At 38.1% G+C, this 21,230-nt stretch overlaps 1 protein-coding gene across 2 annotated transcripts in view; it reads left to right on the top strand.

Annotated features, from left to right (window-relative positions):
* The window catches only part of PIGK (phosphatidylinositol glycan anchor biosynthesis class K), a 65,198-nt gene that overhangs the window by 6,735 nt on the left and 37,233 nt on the right, over positions 1–21,230 (top strand). For both annotated transcript variants that reach the window (XM_048313364.1, XM_048313363.1), the window contains exons 5-9: positions 577–688; positions 1,034–1,130; positions 1,475–1,592; positions 2,342–2,452; positions 6,962–7,134. In XM_048313364.1, coding sequence (XP_048169321.1) covers positions 577–688; positions 1,034–1,130; positions 1,475–1,592; positions 2,342–2,452; positions 6,962–7,134 — 611 coding nt within the window. The remainder of the gene's footprint in view (positions 1–576; positions 689–1,033; positions 1,131–1,474; positions 1,593–2,341; positions 2,453–6,961; positions 7,135–21,230) is intronic.

Below are 21,230 nucleotides of genomic sequence, written 5' to 3' on the forward strand. Positions count from 1 at the left end.
CATTCTTTTAATCATATTTTTTCCTGAGTATGGATTTGTTGCTGGCATTTGAGCTGTGTACGTGTACTTAAAGAGGAGATGGTGTTTTATAGGATGTCTGCAGTCACCACTCAGATGGAGCTTATCTGATCACTCAGACTTATGTAATTGAATTAATCTTGTTTTTTCTTTCCTGAGTTGCAGAGGGAATTTAAACTTTTGTTTTTCCATGGTAACACACACTAACATTGGAGCATTTTGTGAGTACAGGAGCAGCTTTGGCACAATGAAGCTATATGCTGACGGGTTTTTAGATAAATGTAAATGTATTAAAATTATAATGGTGGTAGACTTACTGGATATAATTAAGCAACAGGCTGATGTTAGTGGAATAAAGTAAAAGCTGCCACATGATTCTTAACCTGAAGTAAAACCTTACACAGAAAATATCTGTTTATGCAGTTTATACCATGCCATACTATGTCTGGTTAGATACCCTGCATATTTTAGTGTTCCATTATTTAATTTCTGTAACCCAGCCAAAAGCTGATCAGTACTTTTATCTTAAAAAAAATTACTTTATGCTTCTATTCATAGGTTACTGTTGAAAATTTCTTGCGTGTTTTAACGGGAAGAATCCCACCAAGCACACCACGATCTAAACGTCTTCTTTCTGATGACAGAAGCAATATTCTAATATACATGACAGGTAATTGCAGGTTTCTGTGTACAATTTATTGATGCTTGCTCAGTTGGATGGGTTTGTTGAAAGCATCAGTAGTCCAAATGAACAAAAGGATCGACCAAAAGATTTTTTTCTGGTTTTAGCGTGTCATACTAATTAAGAAAAAATGCCTGTAAAGCAGTACTAGGGCAGTGTTGTTTCCAGTTGAAATGGTGTATGTGTACTGTGCTTACTGTACTAATATTTTATTTTGCTGGACTCTCTCTGGAGAAAGAGAATTGTGTTTACCTTGTTTGAGAAAAATGATCAACCAGGCTGAATATCTTCCTTTAACCTACATACTTGCCTAACTTCCGATTTTTCTGTCAGGCCATGGTGGAAATGGTTTCCTAAAATTTCAAGATTCTGAAGAAATTACAAATGTAGAACTTGCTGATGCCTTTGAACAAATGTGGCAGAAAAGGAGGTAAGAAATAAGCATTATTTAGATATTGAATACTGAATATCCTGAACATACTCTTTAAGTGTGTCTTACTGGTTGGCCTTGCTTACCTGCAGCAGTGATACTGTTTGTTGTCCCTAAAGCTGTGCAAGAGTTTGCATTCACAAAGCAGAATTTTAGTTTTTGCTTTCAGCTTCCTGCAGTTAGAGCTGCTCAAATGTATTGCTTTGGCCAAACTGGCATCTTAAAACTGATCAGGGTGAGCTCCTGTTCTTAGTTTCTGAGCAGCTGCCCTGGTAACTAAAAAGCAAAGTATGTATATGGTGTTTAAGCAGAAATGGGTAAGGAGGCTGTTTTATTTCTTTCAGGTACAATGAATTGTTGTTTATTATTGATACTTGTCAAGGAGCATCCATGTATGAACGGTTTTATTCACCCAATATAATGGCCTTGGCTAGCAGCCAAGTAGGAGAAGATTCTTTATCAGTAAGTAGATTTATGTGATCCTGAAGACAATTTTCAGAATGCCTTAGTTAAAAGCACAATTCCTACTGACTTTTAACTAAAAATTTCCCTTCTAATTGCTGAATGTATAAGGTATTTAGTGTGGGTTTGACAAAACTTGTAAGTGTACCGTTCCTGCTTGTTTTTGTGTGCTGTCCCAAAGAACCAGGCTAACAATGGATTTCTGTCCTTGGTGACCAGTTTATGCATTGCATAGGATAGCAAGGAATCTTATTGGAAGACTGCTCAGAGATGAGTGTGAGGAGTATTCAATTAGGACTTACTACACTTGATATAAAAGAAAACAAAACAGTAACTTTCACGTGCTGTAATTATATCCCAGCTGAATTACAGAAAGAGCAGTAGGAGAGATCCCAGCTAGACCAGAAGCAGCAAGTCAGGATTACCTGAACCCCTGCACTGCTGTAAGATACGCTGGCTCTCCCGGCCCTGTTTTCAAAGTCCACAAATCCATGCTGGACCATTCAGAAATGGTTCCCTGCTTTTTGGGAAACACAGATACTACCAGGATACAGTTTATAGATAAACTGCATCGTTCAGCGTATCAGGAGTAGGTTTCTTCACAGCTAGCTATTTTCTTTGCATAATTTGCCTAAGAACAAAAAAAATTGTGCATAACTTTTGTAACGTGTTATTGCATTCTGTTCCCTCTCCTGAATACTGAGTTCTCTCCTGCAAGTGCCCAATAACTGCTGTGTGTTGTTTTAAAGCATCAGCCTGACCTGGGGATTGGCGTTCATCTCATGGACAGATACACGTTCTATGTGTTAGAGTTCTTGGAAGAAATTCATCCTGCCAGTCAGACAAATATGAATGACCTAGTAAGTAGAATACTCAACATACATGAATATCCTAATGCATTTAATAGTTCCAAAACTAATCTATTTTGTCTGTAGGGTTCTTCAAATGCTTTTTATGCTCCTGCTGTTTCTCTTGGAAGCAGCTTTGGAGGGAGGGTTTTTTTGCCATTGTTAAATGTAGTTGTGTAACACTTCAAGGATTGTCCTCGTTTGAAAGTGCTTTGCTGGCTACAGAAAAAATTAACCAGAATTAGCCAGATTTTGTATTTTTCATTGAAAAAATAATAAAGTATTCATTAAATATTCATTTTAATAGAATGAAGCATTTGCACATGAAAAATTTTAGTAGGAAGCTTCTAAAACCAGCTTAATGGATAGCAGACACTTTGCAGATGTGGAAAAGCAGGCATTGGTGGTGTTTTGCAAAGGTGATTAAACAGTTAAAATTCTAACTGTGCACTTAAAAATGCCTGCAGAGACTGATTTATCTGTATATTTGCTTAGATTCCAGAGCAAGATATGTCCAAATCCATCAGTGTTTGGACTTAATTATAGCTGAGGCAAACATTATTGTAGATCTCAGGTACGAAGCAGAAGGAAAAGAAGAAGCCAACCAGATAACATGTGACAAAATTTATGAAAATGCCTCTCTAGCAGTGAGATGTATACACTGGTGAGGTGACATAAAAAGTAACTGTATTTTATTTGCTCTCTTAACCCTTTATACCTGTTTCAATGCTAGTTTCTTTGTAGTCATACATTATACTTTGGTACCTTGTACCTGTAAATCCTGCTGTGCCACATCAGTGATCTAAGAGCCACCACATACAGAACACATTGTCATATATTCATTTCTGTAAAAGGAGCAGCTGCCCAAAAGTTTTTTGCCACCCTCTGTCTACAGAGGATGGTGTTAGCCTGACTGCTGCATGTATGCTAGAATTCACTCTAAACAGCCCACACTTGGCAGATTTTATGTTGATAACAGAATTGATTCAGTGGCTAAGATTCAAGGTTCTTTTACTTCTATGGGAATGAAATTCTGTCCTATAATTTAATACCTTCTAATTATGGGATACAGACAACTTTAAAATAAATCTTGATAAAGAAAAATATGCAAGTTCTTTATTGATTAAGTATCTTTGTCTAGCCTGTTCATTCAAATGTCACTGTAAACCAGAAATTTAATTTGTGTTAATAATAAAAGGTCATAAAAAGGAACAGTGCTTTCTACTGTGTAAGACACTCTCTGGGAAGTGGTATAGCTGGTCTGGCCAGCAGAATGTTAATCTGATTATTGTGAAAAGTGTAGAAATTTTTTAGCTGGCCAAGTAGTTTACTTTTTGAACTCTTAGGAGAAGACACCTGACTGTGTTTTTGCTTATATGCCAAATAGTCAGGGAGAGCTGAGGAGAGTTATCCATGCTGGTAAATTCCTTACATCATTTAAGTCATCATCTATCGATCTGCTGATTGTTGCTCAGGGAGTGGAGGAGAAGGGACCCAAATATATCATGATTTGTGATAATTTGTTCAAGGCCAGCTTGGATGGGACTTTGAGGCCTGGTCTTGGGGGAAGTGTCCCTGCCCTTGGCAGGAAAGTGTAACTAGATGATCTTTAAGGTCTCTTCCAACGCAGACCTTTGTGTGATCATGTATTGCACACATTTCGGCAAATGTGACCACTTGACTTTGAGTGGGTGCTTTTCAAGGCTTCATCTAAGAGTTCCAAAGTGACATATGGTTAGTGCATGGTAAGGAGATAAACCTATTTTTTGCCAGCAGTTACAGGAGGTACTCTGGCACTGGAATACATTGTTAGTGTTAGCTGGCTTAAGAACAAAGACCTACTGCTTATACAATTCTGACTTTTTAAATTAATGCTTTCCAAGATCAGGGTAACTTACATTACTCACTACCTCGCTTTAAAATTAAATGATCTTTAGTTGTTTGATCCTCTGATATGTCAAATGTCTTCTCTTTTTGGAGTACTGTATGTTCGTTATACTACTTGTATCCCGTTACCTCTTTACTTTTCTCTAACCACTCTTGAAACAGCTTCTCTTCACATCCACCTAAGATTTGGATATTGCATTCCTGTAAAGAATGAGACATCATTTTTCATAATCCACTCCACCTACTCCCCACCTGTTCCATCTGTGTTGCTAAGGGATCGCATAAGCTGTGCAAATGACTGACTTTAGGTTTGATCACAATTCCCTGAAAATAAAGACTACATTGAAATGTCACACATTTGAACTTTAAAAATAAGATTCAAATAAATTTCTAAATGAGGTGTCATTTGTCATGAAATAGCTAAATTGTTGTTAAGAAAAGTCAAGATAACAAAATTGGGGGAGTTGTTTAGCTCTGTTTGAAAAAAAGTTTTAAAAAATATGGAAAAATTGATCTAGGAAAAAATGTGTTTAACTTACCCAGTGTTTGCCTTCTCCTTTTTTTGTTAGAAGACTTCGGTTATTAGTGTTAGTCTGCTGTGGTATAATTGGTTTGCAATCCTTTCTCACAGTGGTAGTGGATGGGTAGGTTTTTAACACTGAAGTCTTCTTCTCACTGCCATTGCATATTTTTGTTCAAATTCATACATGTTGTGGTAGTAAACTGTTGCAGGACAGGTTAGAATTAGTTGGGTGCAGTGTCAGTTTCCCACTTTCAGTGCTGATGTGGTTTTTTTGGACTCTCAAAACCTTGGCAGAGAGACTTACTTGTATAACTGCAGCATAAATTTATGCTTCAAATAGTGGGATTAAAACAAATGCTTACTTTTTATAGTTTACTTCAGAGACTTAGTTTTTATGTTTGTGCCCTTAATTGGAGCAGAGCTGGAGAAAATTGTCAGCATTTTGGTGAAAATGGAAACTTTAGAGGGTTTGTGTGCATTAACAAATGGCTTTTGTATGGGAAGTGTGATGCTGATGAGTCTAGTCCATTTTCACCACAGGGAGGATAACAAGGATTTGATTTGCCCTGTCTTTTCTTTAGCAGCTGTGTGATAGCAGCCAACAGGAGAGTTGGGAGCGTTAAAAAAAGAGCTCAGTGTCTATGTGTGCTTGTATGCTTCAGGTAAAGGTGAAAGTGAGCTGAGGTCTCCCTGGACAAGCAGCCTAATGCCATATGCTTACAGGCTTAAGATAAAAAGGGATCAAAGAGAAACTGGAATAGGGCAAAAGGGAGGAATGGGGAGATAGAATCTGTCCTCTATGAAGAAAAGCCAGGTAGATTGGTTCCTCTCTGGGAAACTTTTTGTAATGTAGGGCTCTATTGTCCAAAGCAACAAAAGCCTGTGCATTTTGTGTCAGGCTGAGCCCAAAATTTCTGCTGGGAAGTATGGCCCGAAACACAGGTTTTGTCAGTCATAATCTGGGATAATTCAAGTTGCATCTGCACTGAGCTGATTAAGACCTGTGGTTTTGTCATAAGAATGCAACCTTCTAAGAGCTGACCCATGATGTAATATAAACATATGAGCTCTAGATCCTGTGGCTGATGGACCTGTTTGTGAAAATCATTTGGAGAATTTAAGATTAAGACGAGCACCCACGTGGAGTGTGGCATTCTTAGTTCTGTATTAAACCTCTTGTGTTAAATGTTCTGGTGGCTGGAATGTGAAGAACTTACATAACCTGTGCTGTTACCAGGTGGTCTCTGTTGTGGCAAGTGTGGTAGGACTTGTGCAAAATGGCTTTGTCTCCAAAATGCATTTGTATTGCCTAGAGTGTCTGTTGGGTACATAACAAACTTGTTACTTAATAGGCTTCCTGTCTTGTCAAGTGTTCTAAATGCTGCAACAAATCTGTCACTGTTCCATCTGCTTTTGTTAGTGCTGGTTTTGTCTTTCAGGTGTTGCAGTGTGTGCGGGGTATAGGGGATCTGCTATGTAGACAAAATACATGGGTAAAATAATTAATACGGTTTATAGTTAATTTGTACATGTCACAGGATGTCTGTGAACTTAATGTAAATAAAGCACCTTTGATACTTGGAAGATCCTAATTCTGCATTAATTCTTAGGCTGTAAACTAGAAACAAGACTTATGGATTTTTCTTTTTGATTTTCAGTCAAAATGTAGATTCTTGCTTCTTTATGAAGCCTTCAACATAGCTACTTATCAAAGCTTGTTTAATTTTGCATGCCTCCCTTTGGTAAATATGAAGAATTTATGCCTACTTGTGACTTCTGGAAGGTTATAGCAGCATTGCTGTGTCTATATTCAGAAATATATTTGTGCATTTGTCAGTTAGACGTAATTGATGGTTGGCTTTCACAGGAGCATTTCTAAACTCAAGTGGCCTTGTAAGGAAAAAGGTTTTCAGAAATGCATAATCAAGATGTTTATGCATTTTAATGTGTTTGTTCAACCATTTTTTTCAGCTATGGAGCTTGTACTGAAATTAATGCAAGTTACATGTGTCATTTATCTTTTATTTTAACAGTAGTTTTGTTTTGGAAGGCGTGTGTAGAGACTGTTGATGAATGAGGGACAGGATGTGATTGTTCATCTTGGTTTGCAGTTTCAGGTCTGTCCAAAAAGCTTGTGTGTTTCCACCCCTGGGCACCGAACGGACCTGTTCCAGCGCGACCCTCAGAATGTTCTGATTACAGACTTTTTTGGCAGTGTCAGGAAGGTGGAGATCACCACAGAGACGGTTTCCTTGGACCGGGACGTGGCTGGATTTGAAAGCAAGTAAGTAGTCATTATTTAGACTTGATTTGTATAGCTTTGTGCCACAAAAGCAAAGTAGTTGTGTGACTTCCAAGGAAAAAGAACTCTGATTTTCTGTCATTTCTTACAAGGAATCAGGGAGTTAGTATGGACCTCCTACTGTGATAAAGTTGTCAGCTGAAAACATTCTTTAAAAGTACCCATTCCTTTCCTCACGCTTGTAAATAAATGCTGCTTAAGACCAAGGTGTGGATATCAACAACAAAAGTAGTTTAGAATCTTCTTTCTTCCTTGACATTTCTTCTTTAATGCTCAAATATTTTGTTACTGAAATTCCTGCTTATGGTAGTTTGCCCCCCCAGATAAGCTCTGGGTATAAGCCATTAGTTAGGTGTTCGATAACAATTAGCTTTCTATAAATCCTTTGTTTGAGTTCTTTGAATTCTCTGGCCTTTGGCATTATACTGTCCTGAGAATTTCTGTTCCTGAGATGCAGTGATTCATTTGATTGAAATTACTGGTGCAAGTTCATTGATTGAAGTTGTAACAGGGCTTCCGTTACTTTGTGCATGAAGAAGGAAGTATAAACTTCTTTGTATTTTTGGGATTGTGTTGCCACCTATTGGGAAGATGTAAAGGAAGATGTGCTTGTTCTGTAGGGTTTATTTAACGTTGTACTTCTGTTTCTGTTGTGTCTTTTGTGCTTGATGATACTGCCCTGTAGGAGGGGGAAACAAAGGATTGAAATATTGTGCTATGTCAGGGACTAAATACTTTTCAACACATAAATTTATGTAAATTCTTGTCTGCCTTGTTTACTGTTGCTCAAGCTAATGGATAGCAGTTTTATTTCTTTTAAAGATAACAGTAACTCTGGTCCTTGTAATTATAAATACCCTACAAGGTTTAGCATATTTTGTATTTTACCTTCATACTGTATGTATATCTGGATCATATGCGTTAGTACATACCATATACATCGAAAGCCAATTTTGTGATTCCTTAGTACAGAACAATACTTAGTGACACTAAATTTGTTTTTTCACTGACGAATAAAAAAAGCTCTTGGCAAGTAACAGACATTTTGCTAGTCAAAAACCATGAAAACTTACCTATGTGGGTTTCTAATTTGTGGACAATTGAAAGGAGAAATAGATTTTGAAGGACTTTACCATTCTGAAACAGGAAATGAATGGCTGGAATTTTCAGCTTTTTTGTGTGTGTGTGTTAGTTTGGTGCCAGTAGTGGAGGGATTTTGGTGCCTGACACTACTGGACTGGACTCATAGAAGCATGTTGAGAAATGGACACTCATGCACAGCGAGAAATATTATCCTTATGAAATGTTCTGATATTTAATGAAATCTGTATTATATTATCATGGTAATTTCACTTAAGTCTGTGAAATTGGAAGGGATGGGGGCATGCTGGTTTGATAGCTGAATAGTTCTCCTTTTTACAATTTTTTTAAAAAGTACTTAAGTTCTCAGTGTCTTGTTACCATTTGGAAAGAGTTTATAGACAATATGTTTTTAATGGAGGAGAAAGTATGGAGATTGTGAAAAAAGTACTGAAAAGTTGTAGAGCTTGTAATAGACAGTGATGTGGAGTCCTTAATAAATTCCTTAAACAGAGTTCTGAGGTCAGTACTTCTTGGCATGACAGCTCTGTTTAGCTACAACAAATTTAAGAATTACAGCTTGAAGTGAATTTATTAAATGAAAATGTTAATGCTTTTTAAAAATGCAGTTTTGGAGCATCTGATCTACAAGAACTAGTTACTCTGGGTTTTTTTAAAAGACTATTATGAACATTACACACATCCATTTCTGAGCATGTTGAGAAGGCAAAACAAAAATTACGTGATTTTTGAATGGGTACTACCACTGATTGTCCCAAATTAATGTAAGAATGATTCCTGAATGAAAGAATATTCTTAACCTTCTTAGTACCAGTTAAACCATTCTGTGCCTTTTGGGAATGTGACGACTGTTGGCACTCTCAAGTAAAACAGCTGGGGAAAGATGGGGCTATCACAGCCTGGTTTATTCTTTTTTGTTTCATTGGGAGAGAACTAAATCAAGCTTATTGAAAGTGAAATAATCCTTCCAAATTAGTTATGACTAACCTTTTTCATGCCCAACATTGTTTTAAAAGCCCTGATGAAGCAGAAGAAAGTAGTAAGAATTGAACTTGAGTCCTTAAGAGTTTATAAGAAGTATTTACCAAGAAGTATTTGGTAGATCACAAGTATATGCTACTAGTACATTAAAATTTGTATTGGTTACTGAGTGTGAAGATGTTACTGGTTTAATATTTGATGAAGTCTCGTGGCTTCATTCCTTTATGAGTCATGGCCTCTGTTTAGTCTTCCCTCAACGTTAGCTTGATACCTTTTTTCTTCTCCTTTTACATCCTGGTGGCAGTAGAATGTTACAGAATGTTTGTGTTACAGAGCATAACCAGAAAATGAAATCCAAACCTCAACTCTGACACAGTCCTAAGTAGTCTGAGTTAGATCTGATTTGTTTGTTTCAAAGCTGCAAGTGTCACACGTGCAGATAAGGACATTAAAAGCCAAATGAACAAAAGAGGTGAACCACTGATTACACAGATTATGGATAAAGAAGATGCTGTCATGTGAGGCATGAGCATGTATCAGGATTGTAGTGCTGGCAGACTGTTCAAGTTCTCATCTTGCCCACTGCTGTGACTTTGCCAAATCTTTTCAATAGAAGTTTGTTCTTTTGTTGCACAATTGCTTAGCAATTACTTGGTTGTACAGATCTGCTCACAAGCCCAGCGTGAGCCATAGCTGTGCAACCAGATCAGAACTGGCAGCTTCACGTGGAGCTCATGCCGAGACGCTTGACAAGTGAGGCCTTTGAAGTTTCCTCTGGCTTGGGCTGAGACTCATATAGAGAACAACTACTAATTAACCAAGAGAACAGGCTTTCTTTCTATCCACGTAGTGGTAGGTGAATATTTGCGAGTAAAAGCTTTAAAAAATAAAGAGAAGATTCCTCTGCTGTTTCCTTTCTTCATAGCAGTTTCAGTCTAAGCTGTATTCACTTCAAAGGGCTTGCAGCTGCCTCAGTCCTGACTGGATCTGTAGCTGCCAATTTTAGCAGAAAATCTGACAGTCTAGGGGTTCTGAGGCTTCAGATGGTTATGTTTTGTCTAAATCCCCATGGAAGTGCAAAAAGTCAACATTAAGGAGTAGAAGAAATCCTGCATCTTTGGAGGAGGAGCCTTGCAGGGTTTAGAACATGTAATAAATTAGGAGTGTGTCTCTTAAACTTGGATTGTAACTCTACAGCTAGCTGGAACACTTTCTCCTTTTCAGTTCTTGTCATGAGGAAAAGATCTGTATCAGCAGAAAGTGTTGGTAAAAATTAGGATGAATATTTCCCTTGAGGGTTGTAAGAAGTGAATTAAAGGCAGCATCACATAAAACCATCCTAGTTTCATTGCTGTTGAGAATTAGGCTTTGTATTTAATACTTCTGTTATGAAGAATTGTGATACTACTAGCAATGACTATTTTCCTAAAAATAAATAAATTGGCCACTTGTGTTAGCCTGTTACACAAGCATTCCTCCTAATTATGAGTAATTGGTTCATTTGGAGAATATTACTAGCTAATGTTCTCTCAATCTATTTCATGTGTGTGCGTGTGTTGGTGTCTCTTTCCTGTCCTTTCTTCTTTTCCACCAGCTATTTTCAATTTGATGTGCTTAAGAATTAAAGGTGCTCTTGTGTGGTCCTGAAGCCTTAGGGGATCCAGTTTATGAACCAATAGGTAATTTGTTTGTTTGGCAAGTAGATGCTGTTCAGCTCAGTGGGCTTTCCTTAAAATAAAGAGTGCCAGGGTTTGTTGCGAGATCCCCGTTCAGTCTGTACGAGGTGCAACATATTTGTAGTTATTTCAAGTTTCATAAGTCACTTTTAGGACTAATTCTGCCAGCTCACGTCGCCGGACAGCCTCCCGGTTCCTTGGCTTGGCAGGAGCAGTGGCGGCGCTGGGGCTGTCCCGCACTCCGCGGCTCGGGCAGGGCCCCGCGGCCGCTCCCGGCCGGCGCCGGCAGGTGGCGCCATCGCGCCGGAGCGGGAGCGCCGCGGGCGGAACCGGGACCGGGGCCGGGGGCTGGGAGCGGGGGCCGGGACCGGGGGCTGGGGCCGGGACCGGGCCGGGGGCTGGGACCGGGGGCTGGGGCCGGGACCGGGCCGGGGGCTGGGAGCGGGACCGGGAGCGGGCCGAGGGCTGGGACTGGGACGGGGGCTTGGGACCGGGACGGGGGGGCCCCGCCGTGCCCGCCCCGCCGTGCCCCCTCTGCGGGATCCCTTCGGAATCAGGGGGTCGTAGAACTTGGTCCTTGTTCGGTGGAAATTGACGGGATAATGGGAGGTTATCTTATTTTCCACTTTTCCTCCTGGGCGACAACCTGGTAGAGGTGTAACGTGTTTCAGTTTCCGAGTAATGTAAAAATAGAAAAAGAACTCAGAAATCAGCAGGTCTCTATACTCATCAGAATTGAATTTTCAGTGGGATTAAGAAGCTGTTAATTCTAGGTAGCATTGTTCTTCCACAAACATCTTCAGATGGGTTTCCTAATTCTTTTCGTGAAGAGCACTAATCAGTTACACGCATACTGTATTTTCCTCTAATGTCTTACAGATTTATTCTGTTTTAATGGTAAGTTTGGCTACAGTTTTGTAAAGGGTGCAATTCTGTAATCCATGTGGTTTTTAATAGCCTACAAATAATTAAAGAAGATAAGTGAACCAATACTTGCTGTTAAATATCACTGCTGTATTTCCTAAACTATTTAGTAAATATATTTGGGTTTTCTTTGCTTGCATACAGATAGGTCAATGTATACATAGGCATATATACATACACTCCTATACCTGCTAGTGTAGAAGAGCTTTTCAAGGTAATAAAACTGAAATTAGTATGAAGGCTATAGAAGGAAAAATTATATAGGAGGGAACAATTTCACTAGTATAATGTCAGTATAAAATAAATAAGGATGACTGTCAATATCTAAAGGAACAGCAGGTATAAATTGTGTTGGGAAGAGTTTAAATACACTAAAGTGCTATGTTTGATAATTACAGTCCCTATTTAGCAAGGTATTTTTAAAAGCAGCTTTGAACTATATATTTTTTGTTCCTTTGGAAAGATTTTTGACCATGCATTTTGACAGATTTTGGCGGTTTTTTGGTAAAAAAAAAAGTTTTGTTTCAAAACTATAGTTCTTAACTCAGATTTTCTTTGATGATTTTTCCCCCCTCCTCCTCCAAATTTTTGTGCGGCATCCTGCATTTTTTCTATGAGAAAACTTCAGCTGTTGGTTGAACTAGGTTGTGCTTCTATCATTTCACATTTTCAGTACAACACTGCTTTGTTGAACTTATATATAGTTCGTTATATCTATGTATAATTTTAATAGGCATTGACAGCAGAGAAACCTCTTGGTCTGTAGAGGTACAATGGAGCACAGGCAAGTCAATGGCAATATTTTATTGAATTCAGCTTTTGAATCAAGTTCAGAACTTTTACATTCTTCATAAGTACTTAGATATGCCAGCTGACTTGGGCACATATAGTGTTAGGCAGTGGCCAGGTAATGTCTAAAATTGTTGCATGGCAGATAAAGTGGGAGCTCTTAAGTATATCTAGTATATTTTAACATCATCTGCATAGCTTGAAAATATCCAGATATCACAGGATATTCCATTTAGGGTTTTTAATCTTGTTTTCCGTTATACATTTCTTTTTACACCTTTCCTATGTAACATTCTTATGTTGTTTCATTATTTCTTCTTCATCTCTTCTCCCCATGTGATCTTTACCTGCTGTTATTTTTGCAGTTGAGCAGGCTGCTTTATAATTGCAGTCTCCTGAAGTGCTTGTTATTCTTTCTAGTGCTATTTATATGGAGGTCCTGGCTTGATCTTCTTGCTTTGCTGCCCAGGTGCTAAATAAAAATTAATGTCTGTTCCTGGAGGTACTTCTGTAGCTGCGTACTCTGTGTTTCTGCTGAAGAAGACCATGACAACAGCTGTAGTATTTGGTATATGGCATGTTTTCAGCACAGTGAGATAACATGTGAGTTTCAATAAAACTGTATTACTATTATTTGCTTCCTGTCAGAAGTACCAGCACTGCTGTTGATGTTTGTTAGGATACTCTTCTTGTGTGATTTCTAGCAGAGTGAAAAAACTGGGGGTGAAGAGAAACAGGTGTCTGGAAGCAGTGATTGTGGGACTCTTAGGTCTTTGGAATTTAGTGGCCAAGCTCACACTGGCATTCTTTATGCCCTAGAAATTAATCTGGGCACATAACTATTAAATTTCCAAGGCTCAAGCAACATTACTGCTTTTTGAAAAATATGGTATTAAGCCATATGCAAATGCTTTCAGTCTTTGCCTGTTTCCATATTATGAAAAAGCTTACACTTGATTTTTTTGAGCGCCTGAGGGATGACCTTCTGGATGGTCAGAAATTTCTCCCTCTGAAAATTTGTGTCTTGCCCAAAGCTGTGGCAGGAAGGGTGCAGTCTGCCTTCACAACATATTTATATAATGATGGTTAAAAGACCATAAACTGGTCTCAGTTTACATCTTCCAGCCCTCCCAATAGGAGGGACCTTTCCTAAGTCAAGTGTTTGGTGGACCAAAGCTTGCATCATAGAGCTATTACATTTATTACTTAAATACAAGTCCCTGAAGCTCTGTTGTTGGTTTTGGTGAGCTGCATGATGGTCTGGAAGATTGAGATGTGTCCCTGCACTGCTTCTTTCTGAAGGCTCTGCTACACTCGGAGAAGTTAGGCTGCACAGTGGGCATACTGAGAGACCTAGTTCTTTAGCAAAGAAGTGAAATGGAAGTTGTGAAAGAAGAGCTGAACTCAAAAAAGAAGCATTGCATTATTGCTAGGCATCTCTTTTCTTTCCAGCTAGCTCTTTGAATAGACCAGTGCGAATTTCTGATATCAGGGGAGCAACAAAGTCACAATTGCATCAAAGGATGGAAAGAAAACTAGAGGTGATTACAAAAGGCAATTCCGATCACATAAAGCACTGGACTTACAGATGGCTTGCTGAGCACTATTTAATATTACTGTATAAAATGAGATTGTTTTATGTGTTTGGTCAAGAGTATCAGAAATCTATAGAAACAGATGCTGAATACATCTACCAAAGTGCCCAAGCTACTGCTAAGATTATTTTATAAAATTTGTAGGACAGCAAAATATTATATCTGTGGTGAGATTGATCTTTCAGGAAAAGATAGTAATACTGCAAACAAAAAATTTAGTGCAAAATGGGATTTATTCAGCATTTTTGCAGGCAGAAGACTGATTGCATGATGGGTTTGTTATTCATAAATACCAGGAGAAACAAACAAGAAGTAATGAAGCACAATGAAGTGTTTTGTATCCCCTGAAGTGGGGAAAAAAAAAAAAAAAAGACGAAAGCAGGATATATAGGGAGCTGGAGGAATACCTGTTCAAGGGTTGGATATGTCATGTCTTTTGAATCCTAGTAAACTTAATTCAGCTGGTTCCAGTTTACTATTTGGAGATTCCTGAGGTGGCAACTGTGGTTGTTCAGGTTTTACAGAATGGTGACAGCCCACCTCTGTTCTGCCAGTTAAATTGGGCACAAGTTTACATGATATTGAAAAAGAACTGAAAAGGTTGAAAACGCCTTACTCATCTGCCTAGACATCTGATCTCATTTGGAATATAAAGACAGACAGGATTTCTCTTTCACAAAATGAACTGGAAGTTGCTACTCTGCGTGTAAGCGTAGAAATGTGTTCATATTCTGTATTGTAGCACCAGAATTTATTGCAAACTGAAATTACTATTTTTTTATGTAACTAAAATATATTTATGTTTCTTATGGATGCGGGAATGGTTCAAAACAGTGGACTTCCAACATATATAAATTGAAACCACCAGATTATTTAGGGAATTCACCTTTCACTTTGTGCATACTACATAAAATTAGTGAGAGCACAGCATTACTTGAACAGCATTTTGGTGACAGGCAGGAATGAGAATTTAGAAGCAAGTTTGGGGAGGGAGAATGTGTCTTTTTCCCACCCCAGCCAAGTGTTGAGACATTAGTAGTTCAGTCCAGTAGTTCCCAAGAGAAGGCAAGACCACAGTGGAGGCTAGAATCTCCCCTTTCCTGTAGGGAAGGGAGGAATAGTTGTTGAGCACTGGTATCCACAGTTGCTTTAGCATAAATTCCTTAAATTATGTGATAGCCATTTCAAATGTCTCTTCCTACTGGTTAAAAAAGTTGCTGAAGTGTAGCTGATGTACAAGTTTATTCCTCTACTAAGGGAATGGTTTATCAGAAACGGAAACAATTAAAAATGTCGCACTTTCTTCCTGCCTTCTGTTGCTGTATTTTTAATTTTACAGTGGTATTTTCTGTATAATTCTCTGTGTAATTGCTATGTGAAAAACATACCAAAAGTCAATTCTGGAGGGACCAGATGCAGAGGAAGAGACTGAATAATACTGGCAATGTATTGGTATAATTTTAGACACTGATTGAAGGATAAGGAAAAGCTCTGCTTAATCTTTCAGGTTAATCTTCAACAGATGATAATCTTTAAATTGACGTTATGTTTTCACTATGTTTCTTACTGCAATATTTTTTTAAATGTTCATTAGATTGTTGGTTTTTCAGCAATGAGCAATAAATGACAGACATTTGGATTCATACAGCTTCAGAATGTATGGAGGGGTACTTTGTAGAAGTGGGTTACCTCTTGTACTTCGCAAAACGTTTGAATTCACATTTAACATGAGGAATCTGAGTACCCCCGTCAAGTTAACCATTACTGAACGTGGGTTTGCTGTCCTGGGACATTGAATGCTCTTAAGCCAAAGCTGGGTGCGTTTATCCTGCCTCGGAAAGCCAAACTGGCTGTCAGAGTATGCTACTGAAATGCATCTCCCAAATGCCGTAGCTGCACCGTAGCTGTTCCCAGGCACTCTGGGAGCCCGTTCCACTTGCCCTCCGCTGGCATGGCAGATCTGCTGGGAGGGGAACTGCAAGGAGAGAGCAGATGGTCTGTGTGCTCCTCACTGAGGGCACTGCGGCCCGGAGGGGCAGAGTTAATCTGTGCCGAGGGCTGTGGTGTCCTGCTGAACGGCGCCGTTTGCCTTGCAGTTTGCTCAGACCCCATCTGGGCTCTCAGAGGGACAGGAGGCTGGGGCTGCTTGGTGCCAATATGTTTTCCCTGTGGCTGCCTTCCTGGAGCTGCAGACCGGGGCCACTGCTCTGCTGGCAGAAGCTTCCCAAAACTGGGGCCAAATCTGGCTTGCAGATTATCCGTCTGAATTTCCTCCCAAGCAGCACAGTGCTCTGAAGGATAGGAATGGTTAGATCTTCTATGCAATCAGAAACACTACCTAAGTGTAAACTGTGTGAAAGGAGGAGATAAGAGTATGTTTTTCCTCTAGTTCCACAGTAGTTATCTAAATTTGACGGGTGGGGTAGTGCAGACAATATTATAGTTGTATTAAAATAATTTGAGTGAGATAAAAACCAGAAAGGGTTACTTGTATTCCTAGATGATTCCTGATCCTGTGTTATCTGCAAGTGAGACATGTTACCACAGACATGCTCTAGAATTCCAGTAACATTTTTCTGTTTGAAATACTAGGACAAAAGTAACACCTCTAAATAGTTAGCAATTTATAACTCTTTTTAGTTTGGGAGAATATAGTGAACCCTGTAGTTACTCTTAGGTTTATCTCAATTTAACTGTAACATAATATTTAAGCTTCATAGTTCCCCACTGGCTAGTATTTTTTTTCTGTTGGTTATTTAAGAGTCTGAACCATGACTCCCTGCTAGAATAAAATAGGAATGAAGACTTCTTGCTGTAGGTCTAAATTTTAACTGGGGAATTGGAGCAGAACAGCCACTAGGTGAAACTGCTCTAAATCTGAGCCATAGAGGATGTAACCTCTGTTTCTTCCTCAGCTGTCAAATAGAGTGCCCTAGTTCCTTTTTCCTTTGTGTGTGGTTCCCCTCTGATACAGTTTTTACTAACAGGTACTTTATTACAAAACATTCTGAGCTGACTTCTATCTTATTAGATGCTTAGAAGCTTTTACAAATGTCTCCATAAAAATATATGGCATATCTGTAAAATGGATAAATCTGCACTCTGCTGTAATGTTTTAAAACTGGAAACTGTGTGCACACAAAAAATGTGGTTAGATAGAAAATTGTCCTTAAATCAGAGTATTTCTATGTGGTTTGCAAATCTAATGGCATTACTGAAAAATACTAGACTATTTATTAATCTGTGTGTTTATAAAGTAATTTAGGAAGGACAAGAGAAAGTATTAGGTAGCTCTGGCAGGAAGACTTCTCGTGCCATAGATTCAAAGGTGGTTTACATCAGTGTCACTCTAAATATTTTATAGTAATAATCATTGTATTTATGTGATGTGTCTGTTCAGTTAATAACAAGTAGCTATGTCATGAAAACAGCTTCTCCAGTTGTCATTCTTGGGGATGCTTCCAGCAACACTGGAAGTTGTGGAAAGGTCAGGGAGGAGGACACACTTCCAGTTGGTGGAGTGTGGGAGAAAAAAATGTAGTTTTTTATGTAGCTGTACATATTCTGGAAACAGATTCCATTCAGGTCACAAAATTCTTATTATACTGCACTATTGAGGTTTTGCGCAAACATAATTATTTCTTTAACGCTATGGGAGAGTATGCATGAGTCAGTTGGTAATTCTGTGCCATATTATGACTGTTCTTAAATTCAGATAATAGTAAATATAAAACATAAAATTACAGTGCAGTCCTTAAAAGATTATCATTATCACTGCATTGAATTTTGTGTACATTTATGAGTTTTATGGATGAAAATAATAGATGCAAGAGATGTCTTAAGAATAATAGTGGTTAGTAGTTTGAGGTGGTGTTTATTTATGGTAGTACATCACCCAGGAGGTACTCAGTTGAGTTTTCAGATAGCCTAGGTAATTGTCTCTTACTGGTTTCTAACTGGTTTTTTCTGCTTTCTCTGGATGTAAAATGAAGGCCTTTAGAAGATACATTGAGACTAGAAAGAAAAAGTGGGGGGAGGGGAAGCTCATTTTATGTCTTGGTAATTATATCATAAAATGCAGCTATGGAAGAGCCCTAATTGCTCTGTGACTGTTGCCTGTATCTTGCTGTGAGCATAAGAGGAAGCTGTAGAATTTGTGGCTGATACAGATATCATTAGAAAGAAGATCCCACCTACTGAGGAAATCTAACCATCTTTAATGTGCCAAATGAATATGCAACCTGAACACGGTAACAAACTGAAGTCTCAGTAAAACTAGGGTAATGTAAATTGAAATAGGGAATAATTAATGTATTAATGCATTTTATGCCTACTGTGCTCATCTAGTAATCAGATTATTTTGTTAAATGTAATCAGAATTGTAAAAAGAATAATTATATAATAAAGCTAACTTCACCAGAAATTGGAAGAGAAACAAAAATTGCTGAAATGAAGTGATGGAAATTGTAGATTATTTATTTTCACCTGTCCTTGTAAAATAGAAGAGTAATTTTTAGATATGCTAAATAGAAAAATAGAATTGGAAAAAGTTAATAGGAGAGGAGGCAATCAGGAAATCAATATAATCAGAAATAACAGCAATATATGTGTTAGTCATCTACTCAAGTCAAAAAACATAATGCGCTTCTGATGATAAAACCTGAAATTAAGGCAAATTTCTGTAACTGTAATAAAAGACAAAAAGATGAATTATTACTGTTGAGGCAAATGGATATTGAATGCAAACCATCCCCAGAGAAAGTAATACAAAATCATTTTCGGAGTTGAATTCTATGAAACAATAATTTCCTTAGCTTGTAAAGCCTTTCTCTTTTTGCTCATGTTTTTGATATTGCTTAAGAAAATTACACCATTAAAGGTGAATTTATTTTAGCAAGGGTTATTTCAGTAGCCTACTCTGCTGAACTGAACCAAACTGTCTCCAATACGGCCCTGCCTGTAAATATTACAAAGTCAGGGGCCAGGTTCAGGTAATAATCTTGGAGGAAAATTTCAGTCCAGTAACGCTACTTTTGGACCTCGTTTAGTGAATGAAGCAGTTAATCTCTTTCTTGCTAAAAGTTTGGTGTGGATTTATTTTTTTGAATGTTCAGTCCTGTATGTTCATTTAATTTTGTGTCATTTAATCAGCTCAGTCTGATTGAATGGCTGTGTGTATTACTTTTGGTGAGTAAGGTGGTAAGTCCTCCTGAGAGGTTCTTCCTATCTAGAGCAGAAAAAGATAACCTTGTCCTGTAGAAAATATCAAGAGTGCATCTCCTTTGCATTAATACAAGGAGAAGCAAAACTTTAAGACCAAATCCACATTGAAAATTTTAGCCCTAAACTTAAATATTCTTGGAAAAATAGATTTAAACTAGAATCTTAGGGAAAAGTGTTTGGAAAGGGCTCAAATCTTTGCATATACATCATCTGTTTGTTGGCATATGCAGTTTGTTCCCTGTAGGCTATAGATCAACTTGGTAAGACTGTGTGCTGATCTTAAGAAATACTGTATTCAAGTGGCCAGAAGTACGTTTTTCCTGTGGCAGGGATATTTGGACCGATGTTAATCTGTAGTGGAAATGCAGTAAATAACACAGTTCTCATTTAGTTTAGTTGTGTCCTGCTTAGTCTGTGTGAAACAGCAGCGATTACTTGTCTTTTGAAAAGTTTCCACACAAGGTCTTCTGTTCCTCAAGCACTGCTATTTTTAAAAATCAGTTTTATCTTTTACCTGAATAATATGCAGATAAAAAGGAAGAAAGAAATATACTCAGACATTTAAAAACAAACAAACCAACCCCCTAAAACCTCCCACTTTAATTGCTAGTTTTCAGAATTTAGCAAAACTTACCATCTTTTCATTTGCTATTGTGAAATACAAGGATTCTCAACTGGTACAGTATCCAGCACCTTAGTCAAAGAACTATTGTTATAGAGCAGATAAGATTAAAAAAAAGTCATTGGGTTTGATGAAAACCTGCATGAACATTGAGGGGGAAAAAAGCCAGAGTTACCATAGCAACCACCAGTGCTTTAGAAAATAGCTGAGTAAAAAGAGCAGAAATGTAACAGAAAATGTGAGGGCCATTTCGTAAAGCATTAAAAATAAAAATGAAATTTAAGGCAAATATGATTACTGCTCAGCTTTTATCTTAGAAATCCCTGATAAGCGGCAGCTTGTCTTTGTTTAAAAACAGGACCACTGTTGATAAAGTTTTAGTGTTTAGTCCCCATTAGACCCTATGAAGGAGATACTTTTGTGAATTTGGTTAAAAATAATTGGAAGTTTTATGAGTTATTGTTTGTTTGGGTTTTTTTCTTGCCTTTTTTTTCTCTGCAAATGGTTTTCTGAACAACCACAGCCTTAATCTATGTAGTAGATTGGGCTCTGAAAATGTCCTTTATGATATAAGCATGACCGAAGTCCTACTAATAAATATGGTCCCACAGTGGCACTACTATGAGTTCTTCATGGGGTCAACTGACCACACAGCACTGTCCTTCAGGACAGGAGTGGCAAAGGCAGCTTTAAAATTCTTGGACATAAAAATTTCAGGAAAGAACATTGATAAGTTTAGGGGTGTGGGTTGCCCATTCATAGCGCCTTTACATAAAATAACAGGTACAGTCTGTTGCCTGTGCCTTTGTATCTGAACCTATATTCTGATATCAGTGGTTAGCTTAAAGGCTGAGCTTTGATACTTCTTTTGTCTTTTTTGTCTTTCTGACTGGAGTCAGCATTCTGCAGTGCACTGGTATTGGGTAAGAAGCCTGGTGTTTTGCCTATATATTGCTTCATAGTTGAGCAGGATTAGATTTTATGTGGGTGAGCATCAAATGTACATGGGATAAAATTGCAAGCATCGTTTCTTTCCTACTTCCTATGTGGCTGTTGTCTTAAATTTGATCTTAGTCCTCACAGAGCAAAATGGCCCATGTTGGAACCTTAACCAAGTAAGAAAACTGTGAAAAAAACCACTTGAATATTCTGTTCTGAAAAAATGCT

The sequence above is a fragment of the Corvus hawaiiensis genome, chromosome 9 (genome assembly GCF_020740725.1).
Source record: "Corvus hawaiiensis isolate bCorHaw1 chromosome 9, bCorHaw1.pri.cur, whole genome shotgun sequence".
Taxonomy (NCBI): domain Eukaryota; kingdom Metazoa; phylum Chordata; class Aves; order Passeriformes; family Corvidae; genus Corvus; species Corvus hawaiiensis.